This window comes from Sander lucioperca, chromosome 22 (assembly GCF_008315115.2).
Source record: "Sander lucioperca isolate FBNREF2018 chromosome 22, SLUC_FBN_1.2, whole genome shotgun sequence".
NCBI classification, from domain to species: domain Eukaryota; kingdom Metazoa; phylum Chordata; class Actinopteri; order Perciformes; family Percidae; genus Sander; species Sander lucioperca.
In genome coordinates this window covers 16,562,871-16,590,787 of record NC_050194.1, presented here as the reverse complement: position 1 = coordinate 16,590,787, position 27,917 = coordinate 16,562,871, and the positions used below count along the sequence as shown (strand labels likewise).

Here is a 27,917-nt window from a genome sequence, read left to right as displayed (position 1 = left end):
AGAAACCAAGCGCAGTCACACCATAAAACGTTAAGACACGTTAAGAAAAAAAGATCCATATTTTGCCGTAATCCAATGACATGAAAAAAAAGTAATCCACAGCGATCAGTAGATCCACGCCGTTTAAACAATGTGGAATAAAATGTATAAAAGTCCAAATCTACACAAAAGGCGCAATCAGTTAGTAAGCTGACAGCAAATTTATATACATGGCATTTAGGAAACCTTTATTGCAACGTTGGCATTGTAAGATGTCCAGACTAGTGCAACAGTAATTTTCGTTTTTTGCGTCCTGCATATGCGTCGACAATGGTCTCAGGTGAAAGCCAGAGCCCTGAAAAAATATTTTTTTTACTAAAGCAGTAGGCCTATATGAAATCCGATGTATTACCTACTAGCATTTAGTTGTTTTGTGTTATTTAAAATATTTATAAAATATCTGGTCATGCCAGAATTAATTATTCCACTCATTTTTGAAACAATGCAATTACCCATTTCAGCCACCGAGGGGGGGGAAGTGCTCCCCCCCCCGCAAACACACATGCGATCTCCACAGGCTAGTTATCCTCCGACAGACTCTTTTTCCTTTCGCTCTCTTTTCCGCCGGGTGGCGCGCATGCCCGCGCTATTCTCCGACATGCACTCTAACAATCACTGCTTATAGACAGCCTTTTGAGAAATATCTTTATACTGGAAAGCTATATTTATTTTATTTTTATTTTTTATTTATATATTATTGTATTGCCATTACCTGTTTTCCCTGTTTTCGTACAGAAGTTTAGTTTTCTATTTACTGTATATCACATTTCTTTAGTTGGATATTGGATATGAATAGAAGGAAATGGTTCTTCCATAACATTGCACTTTAGATGTGTGTGAATTTCCCACACCAGGAGTAATTTATATAGTTCTATTTTATAGCGATTGATTATCTGTTCAAAAAATGTTCTATGTTCTATGCAAAATGTAAAATGTTCTATTAAAGTAAAGATAGGAAATAAATATTTGTGTGCGCTGTAAAGTGGTTAGAAAATATGAAATCGGAATCGGCTAAAATCGGTATCGGCAGGTCAAACTCAATGAAAAATCTAGAAAATTGTAATCGGTGCATCTCTAGTGCTTACATATGATGTGACAGAGGTAGAAACCTGGGTAAATGCTCAATATGGTTGATTTTTATTCTTTTTTTCTGTGGATAATGAGCAGTGCTCTTGAATATGCAATCATATAAATGAAGAGACAAAAACTACACATGTTCTTTCGGCGATAACTCAGAGAACTCTAGCAGTTTTCTCACAATTCCAAATTTTGTTAGAACGGATTTTTAGGAAATATCCACTTCCTGAGTTTGGGGAATTGAAAATGAATAAATCACCAACCCCAATGACATGTTGGGCTTGACTCCTGCTCCAGCGAAAGCTCACTCTGGCTCCACTGCAGCAACAAATGCAAACCACATGCTTGTGCTGCGCATCTGCATAAGTACACACCTGTTTAAACTGTGGGCAATCTTTTACCTCAAACAGTAAATTGAGGCACACTCACGCCAGAGGCAGAGCAGCTGTAGAGCCGGTTCAGGTTGGAGTCATTGTAATTCTCCTTGACATAATGTGTGTGTGTGTGTGTGTGTGTGTGCAGGTTGGGTTGTGTGATCTTTATACTCACATACAAATAAGTGTTTTTGTGTGTGTGGCAGTGGGTCTTTCTCTCCAAGCTGGTAGTCAGTGCTGTGTAATTACCTGGCTGTCTGCCACCGAGCCCCACTGGAGCAGAGACAGAAGTGGAGCTGTGTCTTACACAACGTAACGCAGCAGCCCATCTCAACCACTGGCCCAGAGTTTGTTCAGCTTGAGGTCTGGACCCAACATGGGATCTCTTGAGACACAGGCGAGGTCAGGGGAGATTTCTAAAGATCGATGAATCAAAATGTATATATTTAGATACAGTCTTTAGAAAAAATAGGTTTGAAGTGTATCCTCACTGCCATATAATACATTTATATAATACAATTTGAGCTACCCTACCTATGTTGTTGGAATAAAACCCTCAGCAGCAGAAATATACCACACTTAAACAACTTGATTGCTGTCGTCATGATAAAATTAGGACTTCAACTAATATTCATACCAGAAAATTAGGAAAAATGACCATTACATTATGGCGTCCTCAAATTGCCCGTTTTGTCCCAAACCCAATGATATAAGATATGAAATAATATAAAACAAAAAGCAGATCATTTCCACATTGGAGATGTAAAAACAGAAAAGTTTGGCATTTTTGCTTCATTAATTACAAAATACCTAAAATTGTTGATTAGTTTTACATAGACTAATTGATTTATAGAGGAATTATTAATAAAAAGTAAGCACAGGGCCACAGGCCAGAAAATGTTGTGAAATGCTGCAGCACTGCCACAGGGTAAGTGGCAGGTCTTAACTGACAGACACAGACAGAAACAGGGCCAGCCAATCAGAAGCAAGGAGAAGCCACATGACAGATTTATAGCATTGGCATAAAGAACATCTCTCTGGTATGTTACTTGTCTTTGCTTCACCAGCCACTGGGGAACTGATATCTGCACTAATACTGAGGTGCACCCCCTACCAGTGAGGATCAGGTCCAAGGTGCTCAGGCAAGCACATGGCACACGAGCTGCACGAGCACATACTGCAGTGTCAGTCTGCCTCTCCCGCCATTTTAATTGTTATATCTTCTCAGCCTTGATATGAGCAAAAAGGGAGGCCTCGGCAGAACCTGGCACATCAAAGGCTACCTCCCCTAGTCTAACAAGTTGCCTGTCTCTATGGAGCAGCATAGGCTTTGGAGAGCCAGCAAAGGGGATTGGAGAGGCGGTGTGGATTCCCGGCTGGAATGAGTTTGATGGGCTAATTGTAGCCCCCAGTGGACACAGGCACACATCACAGAGGGCCGGCAGAACTGAAGCTGTGGATGAGGAGCTGCAGTTGCTGGAAAATACTCCTGCTAGCTTTCCCCTCTATCTCTGGATTTCTGCACATGGCTCTCTGGTGCCTTTGATTTGAGCATCCTGTCTTGAGCATATGGATGTCAGAAATAGTCCTGACACATATCACTCTTTTTCTCAATGGTTGCCTTATTTATTGTGCTGCACATTTCAGTTTTCTCTTCTTTGGCTATGTAAACCTGGCAACTCCCTTGCGTAGTCCTGCCCATTTTGTGTTTTCCTACAAGCCTGCAGTTTCTTTTGGTGTTTTTCTGAGATGCAGTTGTACTCACTTTCACAATCTTCATCGCAATTGACACTTTTTCCAGGCAGTTGCACACATTAATGATGCAAGCACATCAGGAAGCCTTGACCAAAGTGCATATTGGTTATTACATGTAATAAGCCTTTTGACCGCGCAGAATCTAAAGTTCAACCATAACACAATACATAACAAAGTAACGTAATGCACAGACAAACACCCACAATCCTTGTGCCTTACTACCAACAACATTACCAACTGGCTCGACTGTAGTGGTGATCAAGGCTCTCCGCAGCTTTGAACAGTTCTCCTTTTTCCCCATCTGCATCAAAAAGAAATCAATAGCCGAGACTTTTGAGCGCATGTATCAGCTTTTCCTCCCATTGCACTCCCCTCCCTAACGCCAGTTTGGCAGTTGTACATTATGCCACAAGAGTAAAACACAGTTAAAAGGAGAAAGGCACAAGGAGATGACACCAGCAAGGAAGCGGCTCTTGTTGGGTAGGGCCCTGGCTAGGAGAAAATCAATGGGAGGGAGCACTTCCACACACGGAAATGGCACAATGGGAGGGAGAGGAGGGAGTAAAGATTTTTTGTTTTTAACGGAAAAATGATGCATTTGTTTTATCCAGGGAGATAAAAAGCAAAGACAAGGAGAGAGAAAAAAACACTCTTCTAAACATCTTTTGAAAAAAGAAAGTTCTTTGGTGAGGTTGAGTTGTGTGGTTAAGGTTTGTTTTATCCAACTGTGCGGAAGCGTGTGTAGCTGTCTTTCAGGTCTCTTTTTAGTTGAGGCACAGAAAGACTACTCATGGCATGTTCAAGGGCACTCAGTGGACACGGATGCCCTGCAGGAGGCGGAATTATGAATACAACATGAGTAAACAGACACCTACATATACTATTAAAATAGTAAGCCTAGTACTTTGCAAGAGAGCCTCCTGAGTAGTAATTTGAGCCGGTCTGGAGCAGTTCAACCTTACTCTTCTGAGGGTCATTGATAAAGACTAGAGAAAAATCAGCTCTAATTTGCCTGATAGTAGAATGATTTGCGCATTGACAGTAATGTATTCCTGTGTGCATTCCTCCAATACAACCATTTTAGTATTCAGTTTAGTGATAAAGGATTTTTTTTACACAGCAGCTGTGAACAAAGAATACAATAGCGCACAAACTTGAAACACAATTCCAAGCCTGAGCCTTGAATGGCATTCAGACTTCACTGTGACTGAGCGAACCCATTCAGCGGCAGTTAGAGAGATGGTATCAAGTTGCCTGCAGATGGAGGTCAGTGTGACTGGCACAGTTGGCACCTTGGCACAGCAGCAGTGTGCTGCAGCACTCAGCACCGCAAAGGATGCGTCGACTGAAGGGGGACTCGGGAGCGAAGCGTTTTTCTCACTTCTCCTTTTTTTATTGTCTGCGCTTCCTGTTTTGAAAGCCATTAAGGAGCAAATTTCCTCACAGCGAGAGGGGAGATGAAAAGGCCCGGTCTTTTGAAACATGTCCAAGCACAAATGTGAAAAAGAGGAGGAATGATAGCTATCTGTAAACATCTCTGTTGAGGGGTCGACGGAAAAGGAATTGTGAGGGAATGATACATTCATTTGCGTTTTTTTTTTTTTTTTTTTTTTTTGATTTGCTGATGAAAGAGATGCTGCAGTTTTTGTTCCAAGCCAGCTGTATTGCTCTATTCACAACCACACTAATATATCAGGGTAGGCTCACATAACTACACAGCCACCACCCCCTTTCCCCCTTCCGAAAATGCTTTGTGACATCTGCATCCACACATGTCTGCATTCACTGTAGCCAGTGAGTATTTATAGAAGAGTTGGTTTTGCCATCCATTGATCCCTTCAGGTTCTCTGATCACAAAACTGTACTTTTAAGTAGCTTTTATGTGGCATCATAAAGATAATCTCTATGTATTTGAACTGAGAGCACTCAAGGTTACCTGCAGAACCTGACCTGGTTATGAAGACTTGATCAGGCCCTTGGCGAATCTTTGTAACATCAGTTAGTCATTTCACCTGTCACAGCAGTCATTTCTGTCTAGTATCTGTTTGGTTGGCGTACACTACGTACAGTATATTTACACCAGTTTCCTCTCAGTGGTGCTTGCCTAGTTTCTTAAGAGTAGCAGTAGCTTGGTGCTGCAGACTCTCCTCCTCCTTCCTCTCCTCCCTCTCCTCCCTCCTCTACCCCTCACTGCCCCCGAGCCTGGCCAGTCTGTGCCTCTTAATAAAACTGACAGGCTCTAATTGGGCTTAATTGCACCCTTCGGGCGTCGTCAAAAGGAGTGTTGCTAAACAAACTGCAGGGTCTGCAAGCAGGCCAGACAGTCTACGGCAGCACATTGGCCGCTGAGCTCATGCCTGCATGTATATGTGCAAATTCGCCAAAGCTGTTGTATAAATGTACAGTACGTGTGAGTGTATAATAGCACATTGGGAATGTGCATGAGTAAGCATCAATTGTAATTGCGTGGGTGTATGTGCACTGAGGTTGGAGAGGGATGTAGCAAACCATTCATTCCTCACAGTGAGCCAACTGAACAAGAGCTCACAAGTCTGTGAATCTTATGCATTCAAGCAGGCAGCGTCAGCTGACTGTGAACCTCCATGCGCTCTCTGCCGCTAAATCAACACCGACAGTAAAACAGAGTACGTCTGTGTCTTTGAAGACGTGTCTACAACTGTAGGTGTCAGAAAAGCCTTTTAAATCCCCGCTATTATGAAAAACCCCTACCAAACAAATCCCCGTCTGCTTCAGCGGTATAAGCAAAAAGATGAAGTAGTGCTCTACATCCCAGTAGCACCACCTCCTGGTTAACGGACAATGGGCGACCATGATGCTGGCTCCCATTTGAACATGATCTAATTCAGAGAGGTGGGGCATGCGCTCGCCACATGGGCCTTTGCTGGGTCACTGAGCACAATCGATGGAGAGCTCCAGATGCAATTGAGTCATTGAAATGGCAAAGCCTAACCTTCGTGTGTGTGTGTGTGTGTGTGTGTGTGTGTGTGTGTGTGTGTGTGTGTGTGTGTGTGTGTGTGTGTGTGTGTGACAGAGACTATAAGCCTGTGGTGACCCCTAAAGCTGCAACCCGCAAGGAAAAAGGAGATAATCACATTGAGCACAGCACTGTGCTAAAATTCTTCTGGCCATTTGTTTCCCCTTCTACCCTCTGAGCTATTTACTCATTACAGCCTTTCACAGCCTGTTATTCTTTTTGAAAAGTTTTTGGACTTCCAGTTTGTTTTGAAGGCATACACCTTGATACGGAAAATGCCACAAACAGGATGATTTCTGTTGTGTGCGGCATGCTAGCACGTTATGCCAGGAACGACACGTGAAACGAGGCATCCACAGTGTTTTTGTCCAGAGCTTAAAAGTCATGTAATGATGCAGTGGCTGAGCTGGAGGCCCCATAAAGACTGGAAGGGCCTCATTTCAGTGGCCTGCTGCTGCTTCAGTGCCTGACTAGCAGACTCTGTCACCCCTTCTTTTAGGAAAAGAGGCAGAGCACATAATTAACATATACAGGCCATGGTGGACTGAATATATAGACTGAAAATATAGAGGAGCAGACTAGTCAGCCTCAATCACAGCCTGTGGTTTAGTGTTTGGCTGCAGACAGTGCCCAGACCTGTACGAGTGTGTGTATCAGTGTGTATCAGTCTCTTTGTGTGTGTGCGTGCGTTTGTCTGTCAGCAGTCTGAGCAGCATGCTATAAAAGGCTGGTGTGTCGAGCCATAGCCTCTCTGTGTGTCGGGGTCACAGTGAGCCAAACTGTTGTGAACACGTACACACTCTATGTGGGTATTCTATGTATTTATTTGTGTGTGTGTGTGTGGCATGCAAACCCCGCTCCCTGACCCAAAGTTCCTTCCCCATTTTGTCTCGCCGTATTCATCCCTGTAGTAATATATAATCCTGCTGTCTGGGGCAATAGTGTGTATCTTAGAGGACACATCCTCCTGCTACTTGACTTTACGCCCAGCACACACACACACACACACACACACACACACACACACACACACACACTTTGCCACTCACGCCTCAGTTGTTTCAGTGCTTTGTCACTCTCTAATGATAACTATCCATCAATGGTAGGGGCGTTGCTCTTGGAAATGAAGATGGATTGAATTAGTGTTGAGTGCGCTGGCCACAGTATTGTGGCAGCAACCCGTAATTACACTGTCAGGACCATTGAACCCCCCGTCAACGAGACACTGAACTTAACACATTTGCACCAGTGTTGATTACAAGGTCTCTTAGTCTGGGCAGATTCACATCATGTAGTTCCTAATAGCAAGTGAAAGGCCCAGTCATTTGCGGAGGATTAGTGCACCGTGGTGTCTACGCAGTGGTTCCCCTGCAGTAACTCGACAGCAGTGATTTGACCGATTGGTGCAAATTTACCCATATTGTTAGAAAAATGAAAACGACAGCAAAAGCTTATTGCTGTCTCAAATAAATACACACAATTATGTTTGGAATTAGCCTGCATTAATATATTGTAAGCATTTAAAGAAAAACAGGCAGTTTGGAGCTTGTGGTAAAAAGGGACCCATATTATCACTGCTGCATAAGATCTTGGATGGTGGTGTGTCCTGGATGTGTTACCTTTATGCATGCAGACAAAATGTTCAAGGGACTACTTTTCTGAACCACAGTGCTCGGCATTAGCAGAGAAGCTAATGCCGAGTTTACGGGGGATGTTCTCCCCATGAGACAATGTTTTGAATCTGTATTTGTCTTTGGTTCTGCATTATGACATTGCAACTCAGTTAAAAAAGAAATATAAATGAAATGTAAGTAACTTGAGTTTGTCACAAAGTGAATTGTTTATGCTTTCGATGAATTATTATAATTATTTTTAATATATTTTGTAATATAAGAAAATGCTACCACAGTACCTTGCATAAATACAGTGTCGAGCTTCATGGACTTGCAGATTTTACAAACAAACCTTAGAAAAGTGTTTGGCTGGTAATTAGCTTTCAGGTATCTGCGGAAAACACTGCTGTATTTGCAGTTATGAGCAACAAGACATTCTTGCTAATTCTGAATGGGAGCTGACATTACACCATTGGTCTTTTGAAGAAACACAGATAGCGTTTACAGTGTGGGATGGTGAAGGCGAGTAAAACAAGCACAAACAACCAAACTCTCCCCCCTCCACCACCCATTCCCTGTATCTCCCCCTCTCTGTGAGAAACGAAAATTGGGCTGAAGTGTTTGTTATTAAATACGTCCGGGGAAACTCCAGGAAATGGACTCAATTTCATATAGAGGCGCATGACTTGGAGGATCTTAGCGAACCAATTAACCTCACCTCAGCTCATTAAAAACTCTCCTTTCATGGCCAGAAGCAGAGACTCATCTGCTAACACGGGACATGAAAGCACAAATTTGTCCATCCAAAACTCTTAAAAGTAATTGGAAAGGTAGCTACGAAGGCCAGTAATCTAGTGACACAGCCTAACTCGAGTGAAGTGAAAATAGAGGTGATTATTGAGGACGGATCCATCACACAAATGATCTCGTATAACTCTCGTATAACTGAATATATTATCAATTTTGGAAGGGGAACAGTAGTTCTTAAAGTTGCTCTGTGGGATTAAAACAATTTCACTTAAGGTCACCACATGGTTGAGGGGCCTTCTGAGTGCAACAGCAGCTGGAAAGACAGAAACATCTCCCTCACACAATAGAGGTTAGATAATAGAGGACGTTATATGGTAATTATTATTTTTTAAGATACGTTTCTTCAGAAGCACATAACCTAAATATTGCTATTTTTACCATAACGTATGTTTTGATTTATTTTTTTTTGCTTTGGTTGCATTTGTGAGCTTAGCTCAACACGTTCCATTGTTGCCTGGGGTTTTCTCTTTCAATCTCATTGAAAGTCCATTTGTGTCAGAACATTAATATTAGTCATAACTTAAGGATTACGGTGCAGTAATTGCATGTGCACCGTGCCCTGACTTTTTTTTTCTGCACACAAAACATTTCCAGGCTTTTGTTAAAACTATCTAATGGGTTAATGGCATTGAGAGGAAACCATTCAGCTCTTTCCATGCCAGCATCTGTGTGTGTGTCTGCGTATGCATTCGAGTGCATGTGCGTGTCTTGGCTCGCACTGTGCACACTCATCAAGCCACATGCAAACAACCAATATCTGTCATCTGCATCAAAAATAATTACAGTAAGATAAACACACCATTTGACCATTTTCACAGTGATCTAATCTGAAGCCGGGCTGTGAAAGCACACAGGGGGAGATGATCAAATCCCTGCTTAATGGAACTGATCAGTACTGTGTGTTCAACATTCAACCGACAGCCGTGTTACAAAGGCATCTCCTCGTCTTTCTCTGCATTTAGTTTGCCCACTTGGTCCCTTCAGCCATGTCTATTTAGAACAGAAATTAGGGTAACACTTGCATCTCGTCTTAATTTAGATTTTGACTGTGTGACCCATTTTTTTGGCTGTATACCATGTAGATTACATATGAGACAAAAAGAGCAGGCCTTTTGTCTTGAGTGCAGGATGGCGATGAACTGGGAGTGTATTGGTTACAGCCCTATTGCCCCATGCGTTTCCATCTCCCTTTAGCTAGAAGGCAAACAGCATCCGAAATCTGATTAGCCTCCATTATAAAGAGTGATATTTTCATCCCGCCGATTCTCGGCACTGCGTCAGAGCATTTGGTCGCTTTAATGCCGGGAAAAGCCTGCTCTTTTGACAGATAGTAGATATTCTCACCATCACTTGTTTGGACATTTCTGTCTTTTGTGACATGGAATAAAAGACGGGCAAGAAAATAAAAAGCAACTAAATAATGTCAAAAGATCAGAAATCAATGGGCCGGAGGAACGTGATCCGCACGGCTCAGTGTGCGACCGACCCTCTTCCTCACCCCCCTCGCATTGCGAGTGTCTTTCCACAGCCACTAAAGTTGCTTTTGTTCACCCCCTCGGAGATGTAACTCAAGCATGAGGAAGCCGTCTGACAATGTTTGGATATCGGCAAAAAATAGCCTTTTACTTAAAGGTTACTGGCCAAGGTTTATTGAGTTACATGTTCATCAGTGATGGGAGGCAGAAGAGTTGAGCCATGAGAGAGCTTCATTAATGTGTAGGTTTGTATTTCACATTTTGATGTAACAGTGATGTGGAGTAGCAGGAAATGATCAATGAGGCTGTGGATATAATGGTAGTTTAGATGGAAGTTGGGTTGTTGTTTTTTTATCTAACAGAGCGGCATCTAATCTATACAGTGAAATACGTATAAACTATTTTAAAATAAATTGGAAAAAAATCTCAGCATTGTAAATTGCACTTTATTAGAAATACTTTTTAATCTATTTATTTATTTAAAGGATTCAGTCTTAAATTTGTTGATATAAAGAGACTACATGATTTGTTAGTAATAACCAGTATGCATAGAAACTTTTTTTAAAATTAGTCTTTAAATTGTTTAATGTCCTAAATATACATAATATAATACAATATATATATATATATATAATATTCTTTTATTAACACAGGTGAATATCATTTAATTAGCACAAAAATCCTCTGATAATATCGCTGCAAGTCAAACAAAATGTAATAATACAAATAAATAAAACAAAGTTTTTCCTGTAAAGCATTTTATTTCTTTAATCTGATAATAGCTCCCCTTGTTGGGTAAGAATAGATACTGCATTTATCATCGTCATAGTATTTTTGTTAAAACTGTAGGTCACTAGCAGTCCACTTTATCGCCTTCTTTTCTTCCTAAAGAAATGTTGGACTCCTTTTAAAATGATTTTTACGGGTTACGCTAGAGGTTACAGTATAGGGTTTCAACTTCTGTGGGAGTTGTGATCTGTTCTAATGAGAAAAAGAAAATGCAGCACCACAATGCTTTGTGTCACCCACTGAGGCTGAGAGATAGACAGAGGATTAAAAAAAAAAAGAAAGGAAAAAAAAAAACAATTTCTGGACATTTCTAGGAGATAAATTTAATTTCTTTGCTATTTGGAGGTCTTCTTTGAAAATGCAATTGTAATGAACACATTCAAAACTGGAGAATAGATTTACCCTCGGCTTCAAATAAGTCTGCGTTATCGGACTCTGTCATTCGCTCCTTCCCATTTTCGAGCTGCTAATTGATGTTTTTGATGTTGGCGAGAAAATTGAAGAAAATGTCATGTGTGAACCGGCGCGGAAGTTAATAAGATTGACTTCGTTGACTGAATTCACAATGAGCGAAGGAGAGGCGTGTAATGGGGACTGCTGCGAATTCGCCCGTCCATCTGCCGAGGGATGAAATCGACACCTAGCACGAATGGGCCCGTAGAGGTCGATATGGAGGGATGGAGCATTTGGGATGCCCCCTCCATCTAAAACAAATAAATATATATCTCAGTTTTTAGCGGTTTTGTTTTCCCACTGATTGGAGTGCATAAGCAGCTGTTTTTCCAGAGGGCTCCTGCCCGGGCCCGAGCCCAGCTTTTCGTTGGCGTCGTCTCCCAGAGCTGCCTCCTTCCTCGCTCCAAACAATACTCGTTCTTAATGCTGTTTTGAGTCTGAAAAGCCCCAGAGCTTTACAAAGGTTAGATTAAGATGTGGCTAAAAGATGCACCAATATCAGTTAGGGTCATTGCATATGCTTGGCCAATGTGTAACAGAGCCTGAACTTAAATCCCCTTAAATAAAAGGATAGAAGCACCACCGGGGTCGCTCCATCTTGAGCCATTTATCGGGAGCTGGCTGAAAGCCAAACATAGCCGCTTTATTTCTCATGTTCTTTCTCTTCAAGTATATTTCAACCAATAATCAAATTATTAGTCAGAATTTGCCAATTTTTAATAAACATACAATTCATTTAAAAGTATTTATCTGTTAAGACACATTAACGTAAAGTGTGGGTTCTGCGTTTTTAATTGGTGTACGGATTAGTTGAGTTTGGTTCAGTGCTTCTGATTATTTTTCCTGGCCTAAAGGGGACTGAGCTAAACCCCTAATACGGCCAGCACCCCTAAGCGCTTTTCTTTTTGAAGACACCAAAGAAAAGAAAAAAAAAGTGGCCTCTGCTAGCGTTCGGCCCTCCGAGGATCGTGGATAAGGGACATTATTCTCAGAATAGGCAATTAATTCCGCTGGCAACGATCGGTTAGAGCTTCTTCCCCCACCGCCCCTCCAAATGCCCTCCTCTCCACCCTCCACTCGCCATTTGAAATGCTAACACAATAAAATATTTTTCTATTGGTCCGTGTCCCTCGGCTAAGTCACCCGCCGCGGGCAAAGAATTTCATCGACTGATGAGACCACAGGCATGCCCGATAAAAAGGTTAACTGTACGTGACATGCACTCCAAGTAGCCCGTGTTACCTTGAACTCTCAAGTTCTGTAACTTTTATTCGACTTTTTTTTATTGTTTGCGAGCCTGGGCTTGTTTGGCCGCCGTGTTGCCGTGCAACTGAAAAACGAGGATAACGTGACAGTTTCTTTTTTTATAAAGCAATTTCCTTGTTTTGATTGTGCTTTTCCTGCGCTGGCATTTTGCAGACGAGCTTCTATTGTCCGCTGATTATTTGACGGCGATTTTTTTCATTAAAAGAAAATGGGCTACAATCAAATGCACTGCCTTTCAGATGATAACACAGGACAGTTTTATCCATGTAATATACTGTTTTAGTACGATTGAGAAATTAATTTGTTGAACAGTGAAAATATTCCCCATGAACAAAATGAAATTGATTAAAAAGAATAAACCATTTTTATTTGTACTGAATTATTATTCTGAAACATCCGAAACTGTTTGCTTTCATTTACATTTTCCCTCTACATACGGAGTATATATTTTGTATCCATTGTGTTGGATTTTACAATAGCTTGGCTCTGCTGTGTGAGAATGAAGACAATCCAGTTTGGCACATTTCTTCCACCTTCAGGGATAGGGAAGGTAGAGAGTGGGAGGAGGATTCCAGGCTGTTTTTAAATTGTTAGTAAAAGATATATGGGCACAGCACAGGTATGGCTGCTGCAATAACCCCATTCCCATCTTTCACAAACACACTTGCACACACATACAGTACACACACACACACACACACACACACACACAGAGTGCTGTGCGAGGACTGAGGCAGGTGGCTCCCCATGGCTGCAGCTTCATGACAACATGCCATTAGAAATAGCAGGCCTGTTGATCAATCCTGCCGACATGACAGCTTCGCCGCAAGGCCTGGCTCTTTGAGTGCCGACGCCGCGGCAGCTCCCTCTCCCGTTTCTCCCCACTAATTGGTGAAGGTTTCTCTTATATATGCTCGTGGCACAGGGCTTTTTTTCTCCTCCACCTCCTCCTTTTCTTCTTTTTCTCCCTCTTTTTGCTTTTTTAGCTTCCCTTTCCCCATCCATACCCCCACCGCTGCCACCCATTTTTATCTCTTTCTCTTAAAATATATATTTTTCATTTTTTTCATTTTAACATTGTCACTTTGGAAGTGATAACTTTGGATGAGATATTGCAAGTAGGTTGAGTAAAGGGATGTGTGTGCCGCGGGCACTGTTCGTTCTGTATTTTTTGCGGGACTATTGGAGCTGGGATTTGACATTGACTCTAGGCAATGTGCATCAGCACCAGATACACAATGGGGATCATCCAGAAAAAAATATTAAATCTTTGTCAGGTGAAATGAAGGAGAAACAACCTTTGATACAATGGCATTTTTAATTGCATGGTTTATTTTGATAATTTAGGTACGGCTGGTATAAAAACTATGTCTATAATTAAGTGGCAATGTCATTTACATTGAAACTCATTTATTTATTTTGCTTTTCACAAATGGCTGTGTAGCAGAATCCGTATTTGTGTTTATTTGATTTATCACGTAATCCCTTTCTTTCTCATCAAACAGAATTAAGTTGCAAAATGTCAAAGCAATTGTCAGGAAATGGTTGTGTATTGCTTGCTGACTTGTCACGGCACACAGGGCTGCGTTCTAATTCCACCAGTGTTTCGCCAGTGCATCACTCTTGAACGCCACCCACTCTGAATCTCTCCCAACTAAATAAATGAGGGGGGAGATAAGCACACATTAAATGTTTAACTGTCTCACATTTGTCATCTGTTTTACCCCTCTTAATTAAACAGACGCAGCTTAGCACCGGCACTCCAAGTGCAGACACACTTGCGTGCGCACACACACACACACACACACACACACACACACACACACACTGCCTGTGAGCACTGGAGCCTGAGCGCAAACACTGTCCTGCCGATGATTAATTTAGCCGTTAATTTTTTTTTACCCAGTCTTGCTAAGTTAGCAGCTCAGTGGAGGGCGAACCTGAGATTTTGTTTCTCAGTCTTGCAGGCTGTCTTGTTGCAAATGGAGGAGGAAAAGATACATTTTTGTTTATTTTCTATTTGTTTTTTTATTATTATTATTATTTTTTTTCCCCATAGTGGTTTAAGCTGGTAGAGAGGAAGCATTCTGTGGGCCGGTTGTGATTTGTGTCTGTTTCAGTATATAATAGTGATACACTGCATGTTGAAAACATTAACTACTACCTCCACCCAGTGGCACAGAATGAAAAAAAAAAGGCAGCTGTGATTGGCAGCACATAGTATTTAATGTAGTGGGAAGACTTGCCTTAAGCAAAGAGGGGGATGTATTCACCACACAATAGTAGTGCTATCTACCTCTCTGCATTGTCTCTCTCATCGCCGACCTTATTACATGCCGTATTTGGCATGAAGAATCCCCTTCTTATCGACACTGAATTTTAATGCATATACGCTTAGATGGCCGCCATATTCTAGTAGTTGTTTTGACATCATATTGCATTTTCTGTGTGAGTGTTGGTTTATTATTTCTTGGTGAATCAGAAAGGAGATCTGTCTCCACCACTGTACACTACTGTGCTCTCAACTTGCTGACTGTTGTGTAAAATGTGGTTCGATTGAACATTGTGTGGCACCGGTGCTTTGCCGGTTCTTGGGGCATCAGCAGACGTGGAAAGGGAAAGAAAAAGCAGTAGCCTGGGCCCGGGGTGAGTGGGAGAAGTGAGGAGAGTAGAATTAGGGGGTTCCTCTGAAGCCCCCTCTCCAGATCCGAGGAGCGGAGCGGGGATCAAAGTGGCTTGTTTTATGTGGCTGGTGTGAGACTTTGAAGTCTCGGAGTCACCTACAGCACTCACTTCATCAAGTTCACTAGTGTCTTAATAGCAGATCAATAAGTTTCAAAGTCAGAGAGTTAATTTGATACTAGCGCTGATGTGATCACGCTGGGCCACAGAGCTGCCTGCTCTGCTCGCTCTCGTCTCTCTCTTCCCTTCTCTCCTCCTCACTTAGATTGGACCTGTTTTAGGCTCTCAACTTGAATTAAGCCGCGGTGGGATTCTGTGTTCGGTGCCTATTTTCACAGACAGCCTCGTGTGAACACTTAATCAGTGTCTGTGCTCGTGTCACAACAATTAAAAGATCATTTGTTTAATTAGAATTTAATATACAGTATTCCTTCGCAGCCATTTGAATTTTAAGATCTACATTTTAGATCCATATTTTTTTTACATTAGTATTATAAAGTTGTTATTTATTAATGTGAATTAATACTGTCTGTAATGCAGATATTTTATTTCTATGATATTATGGGCGACAAATTATTGAATTTGTCTTTGCTCAAAATAATTATAATTATTAACGGATTCAAATGAATGTAATAAAAAATTGAATTTATTTTTGATTAAATCCGGTTTGGCTCTCTAATTTCATTACATGTATCATTCTTTGCTGCTGAATTGGATCAGTCCCAATGTAGATGTCTCACTGTGAGATCTTGTTAATATAAGTTCTAAATTGTAATAGCAAATTATGTCTATAATAATACACATTTTAACATGAACTAAATTCATTCGAAAATCGAAAATAGATCGAAATCTAATATTTTGTATGGTACGCTGGAAAACAATTACGGAAATGCCGACGGCTTTTGGAGATTGGAAGAATTACGAAAACGGAGCGCTTTCTTATGCACGCTTTTCATTTTAGAAAAAGGCTGCACCATCTGTATTTGGTTCCGTGACACCAATGAGTCGGTGAGGATGGATCAGCACCTGGAGAACAAAAGGCCAATTTAGTATGTTCATCTAAGGGTTGCTAATGGTATTAGGGAGCCGGCAGGGTGGTCGGCAGGGGCCCGGCACTCCAAGGTGAGCTCGCAGCTTGACCCCTACACTCACACCAATTCACTGGGCTGCTGGCATTAGTGCCCCACATCTGCTATTTGTTTGTGTGCCCCCCCCCCCCCCCTCAGTGCTTTCCCCTTTATTTTTTTAGTGGTACGCTTCAGAAAGGCGCAAGGAGAAAATAAGTTTTATTTTGACCCAAATAAGATTTTGAAACCGGCCGCTCCCCTCACGGAAATCATTGAACGGAGAAAACAAATCAGATAATTGTGAAAAAAGGATGGATGCTGCTTTCGAAGCTTGCCTCTGTGTTGCTCAGAATTTACAATATGTGAGAAAAGAGAAAAAAAGGGCTTTTTAAAATCATGCAAAAGATACAATGATGCTTTGGGTACCAAGGAGTGAAGAAGATGGGATGTGATCTGCTTAATTTTTCAAGACAGGTACCGGTAGGACTGCTTTTGCTTTAAATATTTCAGATATGAGAGAGCTTTTATATTTATTAAAGCATTCCAGAAATAATTTCCATGAGAAAAATTGGAATGACATACATCATTATGTAGAAGCTATTTAAAATTGTGCATTGTGACATATGCGATGAAGGTTTGGAAAATTGTGCAGAGAGCCGTATTTGACTGAGCCGTGGTTCCCGGCGTGAAGCTGTTTCTGTGGGAAGCGGGTGGTGGAGCAGGGAGAAAGCTCCATGATGCTGCAGCGGGCGGTACTGATGGAGGCTGCCTGTGTGGTCTACAGCAGTCGGTGCGCCGCCGGGCTCTGCCGAGAGGGCTGGAGGTCCAGGATTTTAATGAATGTTTTATTTTAAATTTAGCGCCAGCATTGTTCACAGTGCAGCGCTTGTACATCTTTATTTCTATTAATGTTCCAACAAAGGTGAAAAAGGGAATCCAGATCTTCTTGTGAAGAGAAAATCAAGGAGAATAAATCCATTGAATTTCATCAAGAAAAAAAAAAAGGATGTTCTTTGAATTAAAACTTTTTCTGCCATCATCAAAATTATTTGTAATTTATTATTTCAATCCTTTAAAAAAAAAATGGTTAAAATTATGACTCTAAATATTTCTATATTCCGCTCCTTTTTTTTTCTTGAGGTTCCCGCTGTTCATGCACCATGAAATCTTGCTTCATTAAAAGTGTATTAATCTTGTCTCGTCTCATGGGAGTTACCTTAAGATGATGTGTCTTTTTCTTTAAATTGTTGGAGGAAAAAAAAAAAATCTTCCAGATTTGGTCCCTGTCAGTCAGAAATAATTGTGTGCTTAATCTTGTCCCTGATGGATGACTTGGAGTTCAGCAATGGGCCAGCTCCAATGACAAATACAATATTAATATTCATTAACTGCTTTGACAATGCTAATTTTGATGCAGTAGTAAAGGGCCTTCCAAAGTTAGCGGCCAAAGCATCAGAGCTGAGCAAGGTGGCAAGATAATTTGTGCTGCTTTACTGAGCTGAAGGCTTTTAAAGTCTTAAGCAGGGGAAAAAAAAGGCTAGGTACCACAAACAAAATAAAAGAGAAAGGGAAAAAGTTCAGACGCATTGGAAACCAGGACTGTGGAAGTAATACGATCAAGAGACGGCTACACAAATTTGACACCTCCAATGCTGCATCTTTGAGCAAATATTTTTTTATTTAAAGAAAAACTTACAACAAAAAAGGAGCACAACATGGTAAGTCAGCACATTTTTTTTGTTTAATCTTTTTGATCTTTTCAATTATCGCTATTTGAAGATCAATAGTCATTTTTTTCTGCTGTGGTTAAAAGGCTCACAGCGGTGGTATAGTGGATGGTCGGATCACGGCTTTAAGAGTGGGCTTCCTCTCTTCAAGTCACCAGTTAGCCGGGTTGAATTTTCTATTGCCAGCTCTCCTGAAAACCTTACGACGCTTGTATCCATTTATTGGTATTTTTGGTATTGTTTTAACTGCTGTTGTTGGCTTGTTGTGTGGCAGGTTTGAATTGGAGTTGAGGTTCCTTTTCCCCTCTCAGTTGTCTTGAGAGAGTTCAGGCAGGAGAGTTGGAGGTGCCATAGCTGCACTACAATGGCTCTTTTGGTGATAAATGTCTGTTTTTTTTGTCTTTTCTGTGGCAATTTTTTTCCGGGGCTTCCTAAATCAAAAATTGGGGCTACCGACGGGCAGGACTGAGGGGCAACGTGGCTGCGACACCACACACCCTTTGCCCCGGATCGTAATGCTTTCTCTCGCCTTTTTTTCTGACACTTTTTCTGCCCAGTGTTTGTGTTTTTGATTTTGTATTTAATTTAGTGTGACTTGCGGTGAATGGAGCGTGGCTAGTTTTGGGGATTAATGACATGACGAGAGACACCCCGCTGCTTGAGTTTAGCCAAGTTAGGGCAACTCCTATAGACGGCACTCCACTACCTTTATGTCTGCCAAGCCGCTGAATAAAAGCCTCTCTCTTTCTCTCCCTCTTTTTGTTGTTCTTTCAACTTATCAAAGAAAGAGAGATGGACACAAAAGAGCTTATAAGGGGGGATATGAAGATGGGCGAGGGGGAAAGAGGGAGTCCCGGTCAGACGCAGAGAAGAGCAGCGCAGCCTGAGTGTGCGTTTGTATGCATGAGGGGGCTGAGAGTGAACAGCCAGCTCTGGCCATCGCGGTCCCCTCCGCTCTGGGACCTGAAGGGCTGCCGTTCTAAGTTGCTCCAGCATACCTTGGCTCTCGCCCGGTCCTCCAGCCACTCTCTTATCGGCTTAACCCATCGGGCGTTAGCGAGGGGTTGCCGTAGATGAGGTGCTGCCCCCCAGTGGATTAGTGGCTGACATGGCGGTGGGAGTCTGCTTGGAGTCTGTGCACTACCACGAGTGCCAGCATGCTTGTTTTAACCAGGAACCGAGCAGCATCCCAAATACAGCTCTTTTAAATGGTAAGACTTTTCAACATTTTAATTACAGCTGTGCTTTATTTTCTGGTGCTTGTTTGGCTTTAAATATTATGTTTTGATTGGATTTATTCATGGCTATTTTTCTAGGCTCCATTTGGCAATTTATAACACTTATGTTGCTAAGTGACAGATTGACAATTTGGATAATGAAAGGCAGTGTTTGATTGCTTTGTCTTGACAGCCTGACAGGGGAGTATTATTCTAAGACATCAAACTAAATATTATTATTGTTTATTCTATGGTAAAACACAATTACATTAAATCTAATTCATTAATACCATTATTTATATTCAAGCAACTTCAAATATTATATGTTGTATTGACATTTAGATTTTAGGAATTTTGAGCCTATCTGCTATTCCTGTGCTTCTGCTGGCATAAATAAATCAGAGTTAATATTTAATATTTATTTATAGTTCATGTCTAAAAGCTTTAACTATCTGTGATTTTTAATCAACATTTTTGTAAATAACATAATTATACTGTAATAATTATAGTATATGCTAAAAGAGGAGAACCAGGATATGTTTGTTAAAATTATTTTCTCTTTATGGTTTTAGCCTGCATTGTTCAAATGTACCTGTGAAAATAATGAATTTGTAAAGGTCATAGGCCGTTCCGTTTCCTTGTTTTGTAAAAGTTTTTGTTCTTCCTTTTTTTTCTTGTATTGCACACTTTTTGGTCTCGTGCGAACATCTCAGACAGTAGAGTAGAATAGAGTATTTTTTCTCCCCCCTGTGCTCTCTTGTGTTGTGGCGTTGATGCTATTGTGGCTGGGTGATTGGGAGCTGTCCATCACTTGCTGGTGAACTGGCAGTTTACTTAAGAAAGTGCACGTGGGACAAAAGGAGATGGCAGGAGTGTGGCAGGGCGGTTGAATAGAGGGAGGGCAGGCAATTAGCCACCGCCTTGTCGGGGTTCTTTTACTTGTCAAGCTGGAGCCCCGGCGCTATTGTCCAAGCTGTGTAAAGGACATTCCCAGGGCTTTGTTTTGGCTTTAAGGGCCTCAGGACTGCCTGCTGCAGGCCAGGGGAAGAGCAGGGTCCTAACAGTGACAGAAAGGCTGAACGAGTGCAGGAGAAAAAGAAAGGAACTGCGTATTAAGAGAAAAGTCTCTGTAGGTTTGTAGTTGTTTCTGTTGCCAACTTTTCAAATGCCTTAATACAGCTGAACAACATTAATCTTTTTATTTTATTGCCATTGCTTTCAAAGATATTTTTTTCCTTAATTGTTTTCTTCTTCAATAACCTTCATCAGGTTATATTAAAAATATAATAAATGTTAATGTGCTTAGATGGAAATCATGTTTTTCTATAAATATTTAATTTGTCATGGTCATTAGTCAGATTCAGGTTGTTAGATGTTATAAAAGGTAATAAACGTGTGACAAGTCTTGTTAATTATAGAATGTAAAAATAAACGATTAGAAACAGTGTCAGAATTTTCACTTGTGATCATTTTAAATTACTGTGAAAAATACAATTTCTTTGTCTGAGGGGATTTAACATTTTAAAGAATTTTTTTTTTCTATTCCTTTATTAAGCATCTCGATAATATTTCCCTAATATTAAATGTCTAATGTGGGAAAAAAAATCTTTTCCCTCAGCCATCTCAGGAAAAACAATTCAAATATGTTTTTGTCAACACACATTTTTTTAAAGCAATGTGGCAAATTTTAGGCACATGTTTTAGTTTTCCAAAATATCAAATCAAAAGTCATGTTTGATGGTATTCCCCTTCAATGAACCTTGTCTCTGTGTGTGCTCTGATGGCCAACAGATCTCTTTGAGATTTCTTTGCGCTTGTTGAAAGACAGTCTTGACCATTCAAAGCTTATCATTTGACTTTATTATTGGGAAGAATAGTGGATTTGAAGGTGAAATAGTTGCAGAGACAAGAGAATGGGGAGAAGAGGGCAGTGAGGAGGGGCTCGAGGCCTTGTTCACATGTACCTTGAATGGAAAGAGAGTTTAGGGGGGAGTTAAGAGAAGAATTGTTCTCTCCACTCTAAGGTATTATTCAGAAAAAGGGTGAGAGCGGAAAAAAAAAAATAAAAAGGGTTGCGACGAAAGGTGCCACGTCTGTGTCAGTGTGAAGACTTTCCCTCCCTCTCCTCAGTTTACCCCCCCGGAAAGTGGGTATGAAGAGGGGACTGTCAGCATCACACAGATAAAGTGACTGTTGGCCACACTTTGCTGAGCCTGCCCTCCCTTTGTGGATGTTGTTGTGTCTTGTTCCTTTTTTCCCCTTCTATCTCACTCCCTCTCCTGCTCTCTCCTCTTTGTCTCCATCTCTCGCCTTGCTTGCTTTACCTTGTAGCCAAAGCTTTTCAAGCTGCCAGTTCGTCTCTGGGCATCCTGGAGGCACAGCAGAGCCCACACACATACACACACATACTCTTAAGGAACACATACACAGGCCCAACGTACAGCAGGGATTTGGGTAATAACAGATTTTTTTTCTGTTTGTGAGTGTATTTTTTCTGGAGTATTGCTAGTGGGAAGACTGCTGCAGTGCTGAAAAGCTGCTCACAGTAATTTTTCCTTCTCTCTGTCCACATTCTGACTCTCACTTTTTGTACTTCTTGTCACTGGCATCAAAACTTTCACTGAGAAGAAGAGGAGACTGCTGGCCGCTAAGAGCAAGAGTTTCTGTGGTTAGAGTGAGGGATTTTGGGAATTCTTTTTTTAATGATGGAACTGGGTGGGTGGGGAGGATTGTGGTGACGTTGTGTTTATATGGGAAACTAGGCCTCAGAACCTGAACCTGCTCTAGACGCCTCAAGAGATACACACACACTCACACACACTCTATGTCAAAACCTGAGGGAACAATGGTCAGCCGGCCACGGCACCAAGTGCAAACAGAGGGGGGGCGATAAACACACATGCACACACACCACACATGCCCAGCAACACACACGCACACATTGGAGGAAGAAGCCAAGGCAGAAACAGACAAAGAGGGAGAAGTGGAGGAGAGAAGCGGCCAAGAGAAGCAAGAGGGCTTCTCCCCGGCGTAGAGAGGGAAGGAGGAGTTGGGGGGGGCCAGGTGGAAGGAGGAGGAGACAGGGGCGGGGGTGGGACCGAGGGGGTCATGTACCCGCGGGATGGAGCTTCAGCCGGGCCGGAGGAGACGGGAGCCAAGGCAGGAGTCCTGGGCCCCGGGCTCTCTCTCCTCCAGCAGGTGGGCTGCTGGCACCTCAATCTGAGCAGCTGGGTAAGTAACGCAGTACTGCTCCCCTGCTTCTTCACAGTCTCTGCTTTTTCTTACCACTGAAGGCTTTTAACATTATTCTGACAGGTTGTTGTTGTTGTTGTTGTTGTTGTTGTGGTGGTGCAGGTTGGTAGTAGGGTGGCGAGGGGAAGGGAGGGGGGTATTTGGGCGGAGAGAGTGGTTTAAAATGTGCTGTCACAATAACAACTTTTGTGTGTAGCGTTTTGTGTTTTTATTATCTTAAATATGCATGCTAATAGCTCAAAACATGGATTGATGCTCCACAGGTGTTTGTAAATGTCACACACTTTAAAACAAATCCAAAATGATATTGCTACTTTTAAATTGAGGCCTACATAATAAATGTAAAAGTTGATTTAAAAAGGACATTTTCAGAAACACGGTTCTCTCGTGAGGAATATTATTTACTTAACAAAACATTATTTGATCAAGCTCATGTCTTAACCATGAAATGTAAAATAAGATTTCAATAACCTCAAAGATTAACATATTCCTTTGTTAATGGTGCCATCCAATTCAAATTCTTAATTGCCTGGCTTTCAACTGAAATTCTGAGGGGCTGATTGCATTTCAAAAGGCAGAATTCAGTCTGGCTTTTAACACTGTGATACAATATCAACTCTTAGAGAAGCCCCTTTAACTCAGGTATGAGAGCTCAAGAGGCTGTTTATATTGAAAAGGGAAAGCTTTAACACACGTGTCTAAGAGGCGATTTGTCTTCACAGAATACAACAGTTACTACCAAATACCACTTCATATTTAAGCTATTTGTGCGCAGTTTTATTTGTCTGTGACATATCAGAACATGTCCTTTCTGCGATTCTATTTGATGTGCCGACTATCAAAGATGGGAAGCAAAAATAAATGGTGACGAACGACTTGAGTGCTAGCGTAGAGAGCAGGAGGAAGGGGAGCAAAGGCTCTGGCCCACATAATATTTTTGTTCAGTGCTCTGATCAAGCAGTCGGCATGTCACTGAAGCAAAGTGAATAGATTAACTTTTAAATATACTGTGGTCTCTGGAGCTCCTTACCCTCAGAGACGCATCTTCTCTGCAAGAGAAAACTGATCAACACCTCCATATCTGCTTTTTAAATCCTTTTGCTCCCCCTCTACAATTCCCAGGTTCTTAATATTGTGAAGAGTTTTTTTTCCTCACCAGTGATTAACCAAGAAATGCTATTTCTGAAATGTAGCAGGGTTTTTAATCAGAGTGGTATGCTGGAGGATCGTGTCTCTGATAAGCCTTTAATTTGTCAGAGCATTTCATATTCCATTGCCGTTAATCTCTAAGTATTCCTTTTAGATTGTCTGCTTGAATCTGACGATTGATTTGACTGAGTGCTACCTGTGTGTGTGTGTGTGTGTGTGTGTGCGTGTGCGTGTGCGTGTGCGTGTGTGTGATATGTGGTTTGCTAGGAGATGAAGATCTGTAGCCTGGAGGGGGCACTCTATACCTCCCCAAGGAAAACAGCAATCATGTGTGTAAATAGATTTCAACAGCAGACATTGAGTGATACCAAATGAATCATTAAATTGGTGGCAGCACAGTTTGTACTTTTTGTTTAAAAAAAAAGAATTGAAAAGTGTGCACATACTCACACACACATACAAATGACTCTTAAACTTTACACCAGCCCCCCAGTGTTGGTGTTGTGTGTGTGTTCTGTGTTGTCACTTTATGTGCCTTGGACGTGGGACACTTACACGCTCTGGGAGAGGCTCAGGGCGCTCTGACAGCTTTTTCTGCTTGCTTTGGAATTTGGAGGCCTGAGAGGACCCCAATCCATCACGGCACTGTCATCCCCACATCTCTCTCATCTCTTCCTGGCCTCCCTTCCCTACCCCGGCCTCACTACAGCTCATTAGCGCCCCGCAAGCTGTTGTGACAACTCATCATATCATGACATAAAGCAGAAAGACAGAGGCTCTAGCCCTCCGCCCGGCCACCCTACCCCCTGGGCCAGCAAGGTCATCACCTTTACATTTAGGGCTCAAATTGGCCCTGCGAGGTGCCACCAGGCGGAAATGCAAGGCCAACAGCTTTTTCCTGTCCGGCCTCCACCTCTCTGTCTCCCTCCCTTTGTCTCACTCCGTCCTGCTGTCACTTTCTCACCCCCTCTGCCTTCTCCTGTAACCCCCTCTCCCTCCCCACAGGTCCGACTTAAAGCAGCTCATTCATTTGTCCACTTCCGAAAGGCTCTTTTCACACGATGGCGCAACAGCATTAGTCACCAGCTATTATAGGAAATATTTTACACTTGAGATAGTATTCTGGTTGTATCAGCACTGCGACTTGTGAGATGAGTTTTACTTTGTTTGAAGTTTTGAAACCAAAAAATAGTGGCATTTGTTAGCCATCAATGGCTAGTAGATTAACAGGAATTGTAAAGAAGCACCATCTTGAATAGAGGGTGATCACAATGACACAAAAAACTAAATATATTCAATGGTATAAGCATTTTTTCCTTTGAGCTTGTGAGCCTTGCAGTTGGAAATAGAAGAATAGAATAGAATAAATAGAGCCAAGGCAATATCAATAACATAACCAGAGGCGGAAACTTCTGCTTCTGTTTGTGTCTGCTGTACTTAAGTGTGCTGCCTGCACTTCACAGCACTGGCCTTCCTCAGCAGCAGGCGCTGTATGTGTCCTGGACGAGAAAAGAGTCAATGTGCTCATTGATGTTTGTGCAAGAGTGTGCTCTTAAATTTTTCTGCAGGGTCTTTTGAATGCCAAATCTCTTTTTTGAGGCTTGAAAACCTGGTCTTTATGACTACAGAGCGGTGTGCTTGTTTGTCTTCTGCTGTATTTGTTTATTGTAATGACAGAGGTGGTGTGCAGGATGCAAGTCAGCGGGGGTGTAGGAGCAGGAAGTGTTCTTTCTTTTCCCCTGGCTTTTGTTGAGCAGGGAGAGTAAAAGCCTCCCACGTTGCTTGCGTTTATTTCTCGCCGCTCTTTGGGCTCTGTGCAGCTGAAGCACCCAGCAGCCTGCCAGACGAGTCCTGGGCTTGTATTGTCCCACAGTGGCCACAGGGCAGGTGCTGGGCCTCCTTTCCGCGGGGACCACCGGGTGCTGTCTTGACATCAGCGGAAGACAAAGTGGATGCTGCTTCGTGTGCGATGATCACATGGCATGTAGAGTGAGCAGGTGAGCTGATTGAAGACATCAGACTACAGGAAGTCCACATCAGATGAGTGACCATGTATGCGTTGGGTGATCAATACTGTGGGTGTGATTTTGACTGTTGTCACTGGCAGCTTTCACCCATGTCAGCAGACAGAGGAAAGGAAAGACCTCTGAAGGAATGTAAAAATATACCATTTAAAGATCATTCATTGGAAAGTAACAAAGGCCACCAACATACCAAAACTTGAATTTATGTAGCCATGTTCTTTTCTTATCTTCACGGCTCAGCCAATGTCTGTAGTGGACTGAGCCAACTGTGGAGGCAGCAGTCAATCCAGCCAGTTACTATTTGCCTCGCTCTGGGCTTTTCAGGATTTGAAAAAAGAGCACACTCTTGGACCACAAGTGACTATGATGTAAATCGGCTGGCTTCTAGCTCTCTCCATCTCTCTCAGTCCCATACACACCCTCTGTAACACCCTCTGTCTAAATGTGGACTCAGTGGATGGGCATTTTGAACTGTCTTCTCAATGGCTGGGGCCCCTGGACAAAAGAACTCATTTAAATGGCCACTAAAGCTTTTCAGCACCAAGAGATGAAGAATTGACAACATTCTTTCACATCATTACCCGAGGGAAGAGCAGGGAGTCGTGAAGGAGGAGGTTAGGAGGTGAGAGATAGAGGGGGGACAAGAGGAAAAAGAGGGAGCAAGAGAGAGGGAGACAGAGGCCATCTTCTAGCATTCAGCTGCAGACTCATCAGCTGCATTTGGCAGCTGTCATAACCCCCATCCTAATTGTTTTTCTACCAGTTTATTCTTTTTCATCCCACTATTTTAGATGCACAGATCAGATCAGCTACGCAACGAGGAGTGCCTTGGTTTGTGTTTCTTTTTAACGAATCCCATTTTGCCTACCGCCCCTTCCACCCCCCAGACCCACAAACACATATACACACCCCCAACCCCTCTCTGCTTTTCTCCTCCATAGCCTTTTCAGCTCAGGGCTGTGAATGAGTCCCAGGAGTCTCTCTGCCTCCCTGGAGTTCTGCTGGGGTTCATTAATCTTTCATTGGGACCATGGCAATAGGGAATGCCCCCCCTTTCCCATTCTCCACTCCCCCACCACTGCCACTACAGAATAGAGGTCTAGATGGCCAGGCTTGTACGCACCATACAGATGGACAGCTTTAACTACCCAGTGAAAATTTAGTACGGGACTCTGAATGGACTGTTGATGTATTAAGCTCTCGCACGGGCCCGATATTAACTTCAGCCTCAAACAGCCCAGGCAGATGATTAGTTTGCAGCAGTAAGTTCTGCTCACATTTGTCTCGCCCTGGGCCCACAGCTTTGCATTTGTATTGTCAATGAGCATCGGACAACTGAGCATCATTTGTATGTATGCCCCCCTGCCAACATCTAGTCCCATTAATGTTTTTCAAAGTATTTTGGAAATGTGCCACAGTGGAGTGCTTTTTTTTTCTTTCTTCTTTCTGGCATGGGTTAAAGTCGCTAATGAGGGTGTGTGGCCTATGAGGGAGCAGATTGAACACACACACACACAAGCAGCTTGGCGTCTAACTCCTCTCCCCCTGAACATATCATCCATGTTATGATAAGCCTGATTAGTGCTGCTTCTTTGACTGCTAAGGGCGGGATAAGGATGTGTGGGTAAAGAGGCGAGAGCAGGCTCTTCCACCAGCCTAATCTACAGCAGAGCTCTAATCTGGTTATCTTGTGGTCGGGGGACTGTGGACTGTGTGTGTATTAGTTTCTGTCTCAGCCTGGCCTGATGAGAGGGGCTGAGCTCCGGTTAACACAGGGGCCCACGGCAGCACACCCCTAAAGCTCCACTGTAATCTTTGGGTAATTGAAAAAAGGGGGCCTGCACCACTTACGAGCACAAAGAGAAGATTACATAGCTAAAACTAATTTGGCAAAAATGCAGAAATGGATTTTTCAGCCCCACCTCCTCTCTCCAATCCCTTTTATTACAATACACCCCTACCCTCCGTGAACCGTGCCCTAGGGGAATAGATGAGGGAAGCGGAGCGAGAAAGAGGGGAGACCAGGAGAAGGCTCGAGAGCAAGGAGGAGGAGAGGCGAGCAGAGCGCCGACTGGAGCTGCTAATGACTGTGGATTTACACGCGCTGCCTTGATTTTGTGGTTTACAGATGATCGATTACTTGACTGCAACCG

The 27,917-nt window shown here is 42.4% G+C and overlaps 1 protein-coding gene across 27 annotated transcripts in view; it reads left to right on the top strand.

The window, feature by feature from the left end:
• The window catches only part of tcf7l2 (transcription factor 7 like 2), an 89,440-nt gene that overhangs the window by 43,843 nt on the left and 17,680 nt on the right, over positions 1 to 27,917 (top strand). The window contains exon 1 of one of the 27 annotated variants that reach the window (XM_031314914.2): positions 21,663 to 22,570. The exons of 25 other annotated variants lie outside the window; for them this stretch is intronic. In XM_031314914.2, the coding sequence (XP_031170774.2) occupies positions 22,256 to 22,570 (315 nt within the window). In that variant the 5' untranslated portion in view covers positions 21,663 to 22,255. Of the gene's footprint in view, positions 1 to 21,662; positions 22,571 to 27,917 lie in introns of those variants that run through there. One more of the 27 variants, XM_035997340.1, reaches the window with a different exon arrangement.